The following is a 14,348-nucleotide window of genomic DNA, read 5'->3' on the forward strand; positions in this document are numbered from 1 at the left end:
ACTGATACTTATTGAATGAATAATTGAATAAATAAATAAAAACATTTCAATTGATAGGGAAATTTACAGGTACATATATTTATATATCGGGTCTAGTAATAATTAATGTCGTTTTTAAACATTCGTTTAAAATCTTGCTTGGCGTTGACTTGTATTGACATAACCTTCAAACATGTGGTATCTACAGAACGTGTGAAGTGCAATTAACAAGTTTTGCTTGAAAAATTTTGTGTTTGGTTTGTTTTTTGTTGCAAAACTAGGGCTAAGAAGATGGCGGATGAAGAGCATATTCGACACTGCATGCTTTACGAGTTCCAATTAGGAAGAAAAGCAAGTGAGGCTGCAAAAAACATCTGTAGTGCTCTTGGTCAAGATGCAGTTAGCGCCAGAAAATGCCAGCGTTGGTTTGAGAAATTTCGCGAGGGAAATTTTTCGTTAGATGACAAGAGTGGTCGAGGCCGTGTGCCCAATTTTGATCAAGAAGCTCTTCAAGCTCTTTTGGTGCAAAATCCTCAAATTACCCAACAAGAGCTTGCGACAACTTTAAATTGTTCACAAAAAACAATTTCCAATCAATTGCGTGCACTTGGCAAAGTCCAAAAGTTTGGAAAATGGGTTCCTCATGAGTTGACTGACAACAACCGTAATCAAAGAGTCACAATTTGCAGTTCGCTCCTCTCTTGTCAAAACCGTTTGCCGTTTTTAGAGCAAATTGTTACTGGAGATGAAGAATGGGTGCTGTATGTTAATTTGAAAAGGCGGCCTCAATGGTTGGACAAAAATGAGGCTCCGCAGCCCATGCCAAAACCTGACTTGCATGCGAAAAAAGTGATGTGTGTTTGGTGGAATTTTAAGGAATTCTTCATTATGAACTTTTACCATCTAACCAAACCATTACAAGTGCAGTGTATAGTGCCCAATTGGAAAGGTTAGCCCAAGCTTTAAGAGAAAAAGAACCCGCGCTGATTAATCGGAAGGGCGTAATTCTTCACCACGATAACGCACAACCGCATACTGCAAGAATCACTGCTGAAAAACTGTGCCAGTTGGAATGGGAAGTTCTCCCTCAACCTGCATATTCTCCTGATATTGCCCCTTCCGATTACCATTTGTTTCGTTCTTTGCAAAACTTTCTTCTTGGAAAAAAATTTAATAATGAAGAATGCCTCAAAAATGCATTGACCGAATTTTTTGCATCAAAATCACAAGAATTTTACAACAGAGGGATTAAAATGCTTCCTGAGCGTTGGGCACAAGTAGTAGAAAACAATGGCAACTATATTGTTGATTAAATTTTGTTGTATTGTTTAAATAAATTTGATTTAAAAAAGTATTAGAAAACAACATTAATTATTACTAGACCTAATATTATGTGAGAAACATTTCTATAGAAAACATTTAAGTATTTTAAAGCTTTAATTTTAAATAACTATAAGATTTGGTTATCAAACAATTCTATAACAAGCCATGCTTCCTTCTCCATTTTCCTAAACAGTTTAGAGTCTTACCTACTGAGCCTAAAAAAAAAACAACCCTTAACTCAATATCTACTTATTTTACATATCTGAAAAGTCAAACTACAAAGCATAGAAACTACACCCCTGGTTTAGTTTGTAATGTTATGTACACAGTGGAGGAACCTACAGCCAACTTCTGGGCTGAGCATGCTCCTCTGGCCTCCAAGGATGAACAGCCAGGGAACTCCCCATACTACTTTCCCAACATAAATGTGAAGGAACATAATAACAAGGGTATCATAGTGAAGACCACATTTGTATTACAAAAATTTGTAATTTTTCAAAGTACTTTCAAAGCCCATCCTGCCTGCATCAGTGTAAATCAATCAATCAATCAACCATCAGCAAATCAATGCATTATTTGATACGTGAATGAAAAGAGATATGTTTGAGATGAAACTACAGTTTTGACCCTAATTTTTTCAGTTAGAACAGCAGGTACTTTTTAAACTTTTAATTGTTATATCATATTGACAGGACATATGTAACATATTCTATTTTTATAACAACAAGAAACTTATTCTCAAATAGACATGATTCATCAGTTTCCTCACACTTGACCCAAAGCCCTCATACATGGAATACATTACAGGGGAACTTTTCTATATAGATAGGATGCTGAGAATCTCAACTGTATTGACTGGCAATACAACCAGGATGCCCAAGAAGCTCTGCCATGCCTTGGCTTATTTATTGATCACTGGGAATTATTTTATAAAAACAAAACTCACAGTTTTATGAGGCTTGTATTATAAAATTCTAATGATCATCTCATTTCCTAATGTAAGGTGTTTGAAAGTTTGTGGAATAGAATGGGGTGATATAAAATGAAAACATTTAGTTGCAAAGTTGCAAAAATCTTCATTGAATCATAAACAGGGATTCCAGACTTGGCTATGGCACCAGGAAGCTGGGTGATATAGGTAAGCATCTCTCTCTTCATATGTATATATTTTAGAGTACCTTTCTTTGTAATATAACAACTTTCATTTTTAATGGGATGGAAGAAATCATGGCTTTTTTTCTGAAACCACATCAATTTTCAAAGGCAGCTGTAGCAACAGAGGTGCGTTTGCACTGGAATTTTGGCTTCAAGGCCAGTACCACCTTGAACATTTGGCTCATTTCCCCAAACCCATAAGTTGGAAAAATATCAGGAATAAAAAGGGGAATTACAAGGATGATTTACAATTCTCTTTACTCCCTTCCCTCAAAGGTAGTCCTTGTCAGTTGCCAAGAAAACAAGGCAAGATCAAAATGGAACCAAACAACGACTGATAATTAACTATAGGAAAATATTTCAATGAATAAATTAGTCATCAGTTAAAAATAAAAGACAAGTGAATTTTAAAAATATACTCCCATAGAAAAAAAGCAGAGATAGGGATACTTCCTTGTGGTTTTGAAAAACACATCTTGATTTTGTTTTGTTTTCTAGTACCGTTTCCTGCATAGGTATATTTTTATTGAGAAAAGCCTAATCAATAATCATTGCCAATCTACAAATTGTTTAACTATCCATGATTAAACAACTGATTTTGATTATTTAATTTGTCTCTCCTTTTCTTCCTTTAGTTTGCTTTTTTTTCTAAGCCTGCATAAGCACCATTCCTTCCCTTTGCTTTTCCTGGGCATGAGAGAAAGGTCAGTGCAACTTATGCCTTGACAGAGGTCTGACTTTTACATATGTCCAGAGGGTACACCTGCAATTTGGGGTGGAAGAAACAAAGAAAATCAACTCACCTAGGCTGTTTGCCTCTTTTTTGCTTTTCTAGCTTTGCAGGTAAAGAGAGGCCTCAGATAACCATATTACCATATTTTATGACAATGGAATGGCTATTTTTTTTAGCACCATCCAAACTTGTCTCAATGCCACCTTCCGCCCTTTGGTCCAATCCTTAAAAAAAAATAATTATTTTTCTAACCACCAACTATACAAGGAACCAATGGGCCTCATTTCTGGTAATCCTTTCATTTCAACCACCACCTAAGAAAGGCTTACACACACACACACACACACACACACACACACACACACACCTTTCCAGGAGCTGTGGAAATTCTGCACCCACTTGAAACATAATATCCCCTCTTATTACCTAGACAAAAGTTTAAATAAAATGTAGCATTGGGATTAATTATATAATCTTAAAAGAAGAATGACCCAGACTTGAAGAGCTGATGGGGACCATGAGTAGGAGAATACAGGACTATGGTCAATGATCCCATCGATGATGTGCCAACCTGAGGCTGTTGCCTGTACCGTGGTCCTCAATCTGGACCTGAAGCCTAGGTGTTACTGAACCTACAGACCAACCTGCCACATCTTCCCCAAGAGTCCACGTTAGTTTTTTTGGGAAATCACTTTTATATTCTAATCAACACAGATAAGTTATGGATTAACATTAAAAGTTGCATATTAATAAGGCATGCAAACTAGTTCCACGGTTGTAATGAGATACATACATACCCCAAATACCCTAGATCTTTCTCTACTTATTTTTTAAGTACCTTGAAAACAATGTTAAAGACGCATCATACTATGCTATTAAGTTGGTGTGAAGGGAACAAACTGGTTTATAGAGACTAAGAGAGAGAAACATTTCTAAAACGCAAAGGTTAGTTCCGTAAAGTACCTATATATGTTAAATCGGTGCTTAGAAAAGTCACATTTAAAATCAAAATTGTCTCTGTTACACTTGAAAATGAGAGGGAAATTCTTTTCAAAACTTTTTATAATGGGGGGGTGGGGTTGGGCCGGGAGAAGAGAGAGAAGGGGGGGGGGGGCAAAACTAGAAAAAAAGAAAAAAGTAAATCACTTCTCTTTTTCTCAAGGGAAAAAACTTCACAAGCTTGTTTGTTTGGCCCCAATTTCTCGCTTAGCAATCTGAATCAATGAACTAAAGCCTTCACGGATGACTGCATCAATTGGCTTTTGAATTAGTGGATAGCATTACTCAATCAACTTTGAGACTAGCCTTTTCAAGAAACATATTTAACTGTGGCACACAATATTTCAGTTCTACAATGAGAATGTCAACTGTAAACCTAAATGTAAAATTACAGTTGTTTTTCTCTCAGCCACCCCTCCCCCACACACACACACACTTACTACAAATTTGAATAATATGAATCCAGGAGGCATTTAAATAAATATGGTGTGCATTCTAGAGTATATGGCAGGTATTATTGCTTCAATTACTTGGAGCCTGTCAAATGATAGGTCGACACATTGGTAAGAAAATCTGCGTCCTATATGTCATGTTCTCAGGGCTTTACCCTTCACCAGGGGAGAGAAAATGAAATGGACTCAGAAATGGTGGCTCCATGCTTTGCAGTATCCCCACAGTGCTCATCATGCTGAGCCAGGAAGCTCTGTAAACCAAGTAAATTTACTAGAAGACTGAGCGTCAAGGTAAAATTAGAAGAAAGATGACTCTCCCAACACAAAATTACCTTATGTGTACGATATTGCCATACACACAACCCGCATGTGTTTTATCAGTGTTTCTAAGTAATTGAGACATTAAGTTTTGCCTACAAGGACACTGCTTTGGTCAACCCACCAACCAAAGAGTTTTGATTAATTTAAAATTCAGCTTTAAACACAGAGGTCCTATATATTACCTATTAAAAATCAAATTTAAGGGTGTTAATTTATTGATGACATTAACATCTTCTGGATTTCCCCCCAAGATTTCCAAGATATGCCACAACTGGTTTGGCTCAGTGGATAGAGCATTGGCTTGCGGACTGAAAGGTCCCAGGTTCGATTCCGGTCAAGGGCATATACCTTGGTTGCGGGCATATCCTTAGTGGGGGGTGTGCAGGAGGCAGCTGATCAATGTTTCTAGCTCTCTATCCCTCTCCCCTCCTCTCTGTAAAAAGTCAATAAAATATATTTTAAAAAAAGATTTCCAAGATATAAGCCATGAGAAATATAGTTCGGATCATCAGTTGTCAAGCTGTAAGTGGCATTAACTAGAGTTTCGATTTAAGAGAAAGTATATGTGTGTGTATTTGGGATGTGGTGACTAGCAATAGAGAATTTTTGTCTTATAAGTTTTCAAAATTTTGCTGAAAACCACTTGAATATAAACATATCTTAAATTGTACATTTCACTAAATAAGTTAAAATGAGCATAATTTTAAAAATTTTTAATCTAATTATTGAGCATTTATTATGTGCCAGGGGCTATTCTAATAAACTTGCATGTAAAAGCTTATTCAATCCTAACAACTCTGAGATAGGCACTATCCTACCCTTTTTAGAGTTGAGGAAATGGAAAAGTTAAGTAACTTGCCAAAGTTGCCAAGTTCACACAGCTAAGCAAGTGCAGATTTGGGAATAAAATCTAACAGCTCATGCTTTCGACTCTAGGTTATTCTACTCTCTGTTAGAAAATGGACAATATCATCTTATTTACCCCAAATTCAATTCGGTATTGAGTGTAGGGGAAGTGGGTGGAACTGGTAAGACTTGAGATCTCTGAGATAATTCACACAAACACAAGTCAAATCAGAGATGCTCAGCTTCTTTAGTCCAAGATCTCAAGCTGGCTCGGCCAGGAATAGTTCCCATGCTGGGTGTTTGGAGAGAAACCACTCATTTGAGCCCATGCAAAGATCATGTTCATTTTGGGGGAGGCATAAGAATAAGTGAGGAACTATAGTTATGTTTTTGTTGACTTAAACAAAATTTACTAATATGACTGATACACTCTGTACAATAGAAAGATGAACACATGGTACAATGACTAAGCAAAGATATTATATACCCACATTTACAAAGATTTCTAGAATAAATTTAATAGGTATGAAGTATTCTATGGTTGTTTTTTATATATTACCTATTAGAAATCAAATGTAAGGGTGTTAATTTATTGATGACATTAACATCTAAAAAGTACGGGTAAAGGTTTCAAAATTTTCTCCCATGCGTAAGTTAAACCAATAGTACTTTTCAATGTGAGGTGTGGTTACAAGGCTTCAGGAAAGCAGTCCAATGTTGAAATAGCAAAACACTGTGCATAAATGACAGACAAAAGACAATTGTTTGAAGGCATGTAGTCTGTTGTCATCATTTTTACCTGAATGAAAATAAATACAAGTGATATCGATAGAATGTATATATTCTTCTTCTATATTGTCTAAAGAAGGCTCATTAATAAAGAACTATAGTGTTTTAGAGTGAGCAGGGCCTTTGTGAACAAGTTTAACTTAAGCATTTGACATAACTAAACCAAGGCCATCATAGTTTGTAGTCTGTGTGCAGGTGCTAATCTCAGCCGTAGGAAGATGTACGGAGTGAGGAGTCAAGAGGATGGTATGTGGAGCCCGGAAGCTCTGGCTTTTGAGAAGTGGGCCCCATGAAGAGCGGCCATGAAGGCAGCTGGTTAGGGGCAATGGAGAGGGAGCAGATAAGTCGAATGTGATGACCTGGGAGCCTGGGAAGACAGGAGCAATGGAAAAAAATAAGTGATTGTATTGAATGATAACAAGAGGTCACAGAAGACCAGAACTGGAAAATGTTCATTATGTTTGTGGGCTATTGATGGGTGGTGACCTTAGCAAAAGCAGTTTCTGCAGCATGATCGCAATGGAAGATTGCCATGCTTTAAGCAATGAATGGGAGTTAAGTGCATTACGACAGTCAGGGCAGAGACTACATTCAATCAACTTGGAGAAAAGAAAAAGATGGAGAAATGCACAAAGAAATGATCAAGGGAAACTATCAGTAGAGAATGAGAAAATAATCAAAACTATAAACAATTTGGGGGAAGACAAAGTAAACTGGGGTCTAAGCTCAGGCTGATAGGTTCACCTTGACAGGAGATACACAGCTTGCTCTGAGATGAACATACAGAGATTCTCCCAACTGACTTTCTATTTTTAACTTTCAAACCATGTGGAATTTATTTTGACAAGTGATATAAGGGTAATATCGAATAGGTCCCCTCCCCTTATTGCCTATGACAAATTTTGAATGAATGAATAATAAACAGTCAGCCTCAGGCCTTGACCTTTCAGTCACCAAGGACTCAGAGGAGCACAGGCCTTCCCACACACTCCCTGCCTCCATCCCCCACTCCCTGGCATAGTTTCTTCATTCTCCAGACCCATTCACTGGCTTCAGAAATTAGGCTCTCAAGCCATCGGGGAAACACCGGGAGATTAATGGGGAGGAGTTACTCTATCTTCAATCTCATGTAGGCTGGCAGTTTCTCAGCTTTGCCAACTATTTTCTTTGCTTGGTTTCTGCCAGAGGCAAGAGCAAGTAACGAGGAAAGGGAAAGAGTGATAGCAGAAAAGATTAAAAGAAAGAAGAAAGCCGTAGAATAGGGAATATTCACTGCTGAAATTAAACCAGAGAGCAGGATAGGAAAGAGAGAGATTGGTCTGCAGAATTAAAAGCTGCACATGTGTGTGTGTGTGTGTTTTTAAGATTATGTGGATTACCTATTGTATTGGGATTTCCCTCTATACACACACTCCTACCAGGTAGCTGTTTGAGTCCTCTCTTAAGAACCAAAAGCTCCATATGCAAAGTTGTTTATGGTTTTTTCTCCAGTAAGAGACATGGAGAAAAGACCCATGACATTTTTAACAGCACCCACTTAGCATTCTTTAATTATAAAATCCAAGGTATATTTTTCAAATTGGATTAGATACAATACATCTTCACTTCCATTGTTTTCATCTTTAATTTTGAAGGTATGCAAGCCTTTTCTTAGTGGGGAGTCAAAAAGCCTTCAGCACTTGTACGAATTACTCATCTGAGCCAGAATTTGATCATTAAATTCAACCCTGAGGTCCTGGCAGTTGTGGTCTTGCTTGGTCACTCTAAGTTCTCATCAGTCCTCCCCAATTTTAGACAATAATGCAGTTCTGTTTCTTGTAAGGACATATTTATTCAACTCACACTTATTAAGCACACAATACATGCTTGGCATTGGGCTGGTTGCTGAGACTAATAAGATGAATGAGATATAAAATTGGCCCCTTAAGAATTCATATAGAGGAAAAAAGAGCAAATATATTTTTAATTTCCGCAATCTGATTTCTTCAGAGGTTTATTTAATATCCTTCCTCTGAATACCAAGACCGATGATACATCCATTGCCTTGTGTATTATCAACAAAGCTGCTTTATCATGAATAAGCAAAAGAATACATAAAATTTGGCTATGTAAAAGAAAAGTTCTGGATAAAGAAAAAGAGACTTCATCTAAAAAGTACACATGAGAATATGAGAAATGCCAACCACCCTGCTGCCCAATTCCAGGAGGCAATAACACACACACACACATACACACACACACACACACACACACGCACGCACGCACCCACGCACACACATTCACTCACGCACGCATGCACATGCACACACAAAAAACAATAACCACCACCACCACCACAGCAAAACTTACCTGACTTGCCCACGCCTGCTCTTCCAAATACTGCCAGTTTGACCTCTGCACTTTTAGCCATGCTGGGTGGTGGTAGACAACTCTTTGTCATTCAAACTAAAGAGCTGACAAAATCGTTTTGGTTCCAGCCTTTGGGTTCACCATATCATTGCAAATCTGCAACTCTTAAACAAAAGAGATTTGTATTAATATTTATTAAGAATCTCCTCGGTGCCAGCTGTTATTCAACTTTATCAACGTTTTCCATTTTGACCTTCACCACAATCCTGTAAGAGGCTCTAGTAATTTACTGTAAATGATTCAACTATTAAATGGCAGATCCAGATCCAGGACTTGAATTTCAATCTGTTTTGGTTCTAAAACATGTATTTTCACTCACAATAGCATTTTCTAAAGTACTGCCTCAAGAATATTTAATTAACATGAATATTTTCGTTGTTTTTCTGTCAGGAATTGATAGCAAATATTTGAAGTATGTGACCACATGCATTTACCATGTGTCTGTAAACATCCCAGATGCAAACATACGTGATGGGGAGAGTCACATTTGGAACTCTATCTATTGGGCCAAGTAATATACATTCATAGTAGTCAACCCCAATATAATACAATTGAATTTGCATTTTAAGGCTTAAATGTTATCTCAGCTCATACTAGATCACATGATCAAGTCATGTAATAGATACTCATGTTCCAGGAATTGATATGTAATATTTAGATTGTATTTTTCCGGGCACAATGGCCTGGTACACAAAAGATAAATGCCATGTCTAACTTCTGATTCCTTTTCTATGACAACTTCAAGAAAATTAGTTTATGATATTATCCTAACACTTGGGAAATTAGTTATATACTATAAAACATAAGCACATTTTATATGGGTGGGTTCTTTAGGGATGATACCTGGATTCTTAGTACCACAGAAATGCAAAGTTGGCAAGAGCCTTGGGGTCCAGCTGGCATAACTCAGTGGCTGAGCTTTCACCTATAAATCAGGAGGTCAAGGTTTGATTCCTGGTTGTGGGCTTGATCCTCATTGGGGGGCACCCAGGAGGCAGCCGACCTAGGATCCTCTCTCATCATTGGTATTTCTATCTATCTCTCTTCTTCTACTTTCCTCTCTGAAATCAATAAAAATATTAAGAAGAAAAAAAGAAAAGAGGCTTGGGGTCAACCAAAGACTCCTCCAGCCATTGTAGGAACCCTATGAACAGACAACCATGCAACACCCATCGTGTGTCTAAGTTACCACTCTCAGGTGAGGAGGGGAAGGAGAAGCATTGCCAGCCTTTTCTTTTCGGTCACTCAGAGCCCTTCAGGAGGCCTAGCAGCTATGAGGACCCTTTGCTCCACCCTAGGGAAGCGAGGGCCAGCATCTCCTTTTGTACGTCATGGGATGTAGTGTCTTGTTTATACTTTTAAAAATATATATATTTTATTGATTTTTTACAGAGAGGAAGGGAGAGGGATAGAGAGTTAGAAACATCGATGAGAGAGAAACATCCATCAGCTGTCTCCTGCACACCCCCTACTAAGGATATGCCTGCAACCAAGGTACATGCCCTTGACTGGAATCGAACCTGGGACCCTCCAGTCTGAAGGCCGATGCTCTATCCACTGAACCAAACCAGTTTTGGCTTGTTTATACTTTTTTGACTTTCACAATCCCTCATCACCATATGCAGCTCTCTCCTTTGACCTTGCCATGTTAATTACGCTAAAAACGTGGCATCCACTGCACCCCCAACCAGAGATGTGACCCAGCACAAGGTCACTGAGATTTTCTCTATTCATTATCTGGGCACTGTGGTTGCATTGACCCTAGCCACCCCTCTTCCACAGGAGCTGCACACTTCCCCACTCTGAACATCTGCAGTCAACGTCTTAACCCTAAATACAAGACTTCACTTTCATCCCAGTTAAACTTAATCACATCAGTCTTCATGTCACCCAATGTTCCAGTCTGTACAGAGAATTTTGAAACACAAATCTGTTATCTAAATGTGTAAGCTGCTCCTTACACATGTAGATGGCCAGTGTTTTGCCATCTACACATTTTCACAAACAGCTTCTCCAGTGGAAGGATGAAAAGGTCAACATGGACATTGGCTATAGTTTCCTTCATCCTCAATAATGAAAAAACAAACAAAACTTCTTAGTAATCATTAATAGTTCCGAACCCAGAAGCTTTGACATGTTATTTGTCCAGTCCCATATTTTGGCTAAAGATCACAGGACTTCCTTATTTTAATTTTATATGCATACATTAAGAAGAGACCTCTGGCCGAAACCAGTTTGGCTCAGTGGATAGAGCGTCAGTCTGCAGACTGAGGGGTCCCAGGTTCGATTCTGGCCAAGGGCATGTACATTGGTTGCAGGCACATCCCCAGTGGGGGGTGTGCAAGAGGCAGCTGGTAGATGTTTCTCCCTCATCGGCATTTCTAGCTCTCTATCTCTCTCCCTTCCTCTCTGTAAAAAATCAATAAAATATATTTATTAAAAAAAGAAGCCTCTTCTTTAGTGCTTCATCATAGAGGTTTCACAGAAGCATAATATATAAAGATGCATTAACTATGCAAATGCTATACAAGAATGGCAAGCATTTCTTTGAAACATAGACCATGCAAGTGTCTGGAGCTTGTATAAACAACAATTTGTTATTTCATGTAAATTTGTTCATTCACATACACATAAAAACCTGTGTCATTACCTATTGTATTGATGCTTCGTGAAAATAGCCATCAAATATGATTTTAAAAAAAGAAAACCATATTTGTTATGTAAAATATTTCAGTAACCTCTCAGTAACTCCCACATGGCCTCAGAGGAATAGGAATTTCACATAAGAAAGAGAAATTGTTTGGGCTCATTTTTTTTTTTAATTTATAACCTAATAAAGATACATCTGGTTATTCTCAATCTTATGTCATGTTTTGGAAAATGACTTAAAGGAAGACACAAACTGACATACATCCTTCAATATTTTATTTCTCTCATGAAAATGTGTAAGCTGCTCCTGCTAGCGTTTTGCCATCTACACATTGCTGTAATAAGTGACCTGTTGCCAAATTTCTGATGTTCCAAACAATTCATAACCCTAGCTGCTTTGGCTCAGTGGATAGAGCATCAGCCTGTGGCCTGAAGGGTACCAGGTTTGATTCTGGTCAGGGGCACATGCCTGGGTTACAGGCTTGATCCCCAGTGAGGGATCTGCAAGAGGCAGCCAATGATTCTCTCTCATCATTGATGTTTCTATCTCTTTTCCTCTCCCTTCCTCTCTGAAATAAAAAAAGATATTAAAAAAAACAATTCATAAACCAAGACCTTCCATATCATGGATCTAAAAGACAAACTATTAGTTTTAATGTTGTTGTGCAGAAATATTCTGGCTGAATCCAGAAGTTGCCATTTAGTTTTTATGTAGACAGTTGCTTTATTAGGACAAAAACTTCCGAGTTCCTATAAATCCCAAAGCTAAACTTACACATAGATATTTAAGAGATTAAAGGTATGGTGATTTTTTAAAAAAACAATAAAGGCCCAAAAGAAAGCTTAGAAAGAAGAAAAACAGAAGATAGCCTCCAAATCCTATGCTATTAACACATTGATGGATTCATTCCACATTTATGCGAAGCATATACAAACAGAGTGGCTTCCTCCCAGGAGCTTAGACCTATGACATTTAAGTCACTAATAACCTCATCTAAAAAGTATTTTAAGAAAGGTTTCATTCATCATAAATCATTCCCAAGACGACTTGTCAAGGCACATGCTTCCCACTTCCTCTTGGTTAAAAAAGAAAAAAAATAAAAAGGAAAAAAATAATAAAGACAGAAAGAAAAAGAAAAGCATCTTTATAAGGTAATCGTGTGGTTTGGGTTTTTTTTTTTCTAACTAAATTCTGTATTTCTCATCAAAATAAAGTTCAGCTGTTTGGGGGAGCAAAGACTCTCTAGCCCGGGCCGTGGGAATGAGATTCCCGCTGGGTTGCCCCCTTCTCCAGCTCAGAAATCAAGTTTTTCCTCTTCTCAGAGCCCGAATTCTCCCTCATCTTACCACGCAGCACCCACAGCACAAGAATCACTGTGCAAGCCCCAGGGCTGCGGCGCTGCTCCGACAGCAACAGGTACCCTGGACCGACCAGCGGGCCGCCGGGGACCTCAGGTTAGGGGCCAGCAGCCTAGAGAGCAGAGCAGCCCCGGCCAAAAGGGCGCTCTGTGTCCCAGCTCGCAGGGCGCTGCCAAACTCTGGGCGCCTGGCTCACAGCTCCCTCTGGAGAGCCCCAGAGCCGCCCTGGGGGCCCAGGGACCAGGAGGTGCCCCCATCCCCACCCCCCTGAAGCCGAGGGTCCAGGGACGCGGAAGGGTCTGCAGGAGGTCCTCCCCAAAGAGCCACCTGGACGCGCGCCTGACACTCACCTGTTCGCAATCTCCAGGCCCGGGAGAAGCGCGGTCCCTGCAAGTTCGGAATCGCACCCTCCAGGCTGCGCAGCCCGGAGCGCAGGCTGCGTTTGGGAGTCGCTGGGCTGCAATCACGGTAGGAGCGGCGGCAGCGGGGCAGCGAGTGCGAGGGGACCGGCGGGAGTCTCTTCCCTCCGACCAGCAGCCTGGGGACTGCGGCAGGACGCGCAGCTCAGCCCGCTCGAGGCCTGGGTGCTGCAGTGCGGCGCTCGGGCGCCCCCTCCTGGCCAGGGGCCTCTGCCTGGACTATCCGCCTTTTCTGGGCTACACAAGAGTCAGGCTTCCAACTTTCCCCTTGCTCAGCTCCCAGCCTCTAGGTTGTCGCACAAGGATCTCTTTCCTTACTTAACATGTTGGGTGTGAAAGCATCACTATGTGGTATTGTATTTTTCCATTCTTGATGTTCTTTTTTGAAATATACTTTTAAATATATATTTATATATATATATATATATATATATATATATATATAATTGGTTTTTTTTACAGAGAGGAAGAGAGAGGTGTAGAGCGTTAGAAACATCAATGAGAGAGACTCATCGATCAGCTGCCTCTTGCACACCCCCTACCGGGGATGTGCCCGCAACCAAGGTACATGCCCTTGACCTGTATCGAACCTGGGACCTTTCAGCCTGCAGGCCAATGCTGTATCCACTGAGCCAAACCGGTTTCAGCTAAAATATACTTTTATTGATTTCAGAGAGGAAGGGGATGGAGAGGGAGATAGAAGCATCAATGATGAGGGAGAATCACTGATCCGGCAGCCTCCTGCACGCCCCAAACTGGGGATGGAACCCACAATTCCAGGCATGTGCCTTGCTTGACCGGGAATCAAACCATGACCCTCTGGTTCATAGGTCAGTGAGTCACACCAATTGGACCCATTTCTGACTTTAAATGATGCTCACAGCATCCCTTTGGGGTCCGTTTGATTATCCCCAT

At 39.6% G+C, this 14,348-nt stretch overlaps 1 protein-coding gene across 2 annotated transcripts in view; it reads right to left on the reverse strand.

Annotated features, from left to right (window-relative positions):
• RERG (RAS like estrogen regulated growth inhibitor) overlaps positions 1-13,586 on the reverse strand; it is a 106,191-nt gene extending 92,605 nt beyond the window's left edge. Inside the window, exons 1-2 of one of the 2 annotated variants that reach the window (XM_036457462.2) lie at positions 13,365-13,586; positions 8,947-9,102 (exon numbers count right to left, since the gene is read on the reverse strand). In XM_036457462.2, the coding sequence (XP_036313355.1) occupies positions 8,947-9,037 (91 nt within the window). In that variant the 5' untranslated portion in view covers positions 9,038-9,102; positions 13,365-13,586. Of the gene's footprint in view, positions 1-8,946; positions 9,111-13,364 lie in introns of both variants that reach the window. The other variant, XM_036457461.2, reaches the window with a different exon arrangement.
• Between the last annotated feature and the right edge of the window lie 762 nt (positions 13,587-14,348).

Source organism: Pipistrellus kuhlii, unplaced genomic scaffold (genome assembly GCF_014108245.1).
Source record: "Pipistrellus kuhlii isolate mPipKuh1 unplaced genomic scaffold, mPipKuh1.p scaffold_m20_p_3, whole genome shotgun sequence".
Taxonomy (NCBI): Eukaryota; Metazoa; Chordata; class Mammalia; order Chiroptera; family Vespertilionidae; genus Pipistrellus; species Pipistrellus kuhlii.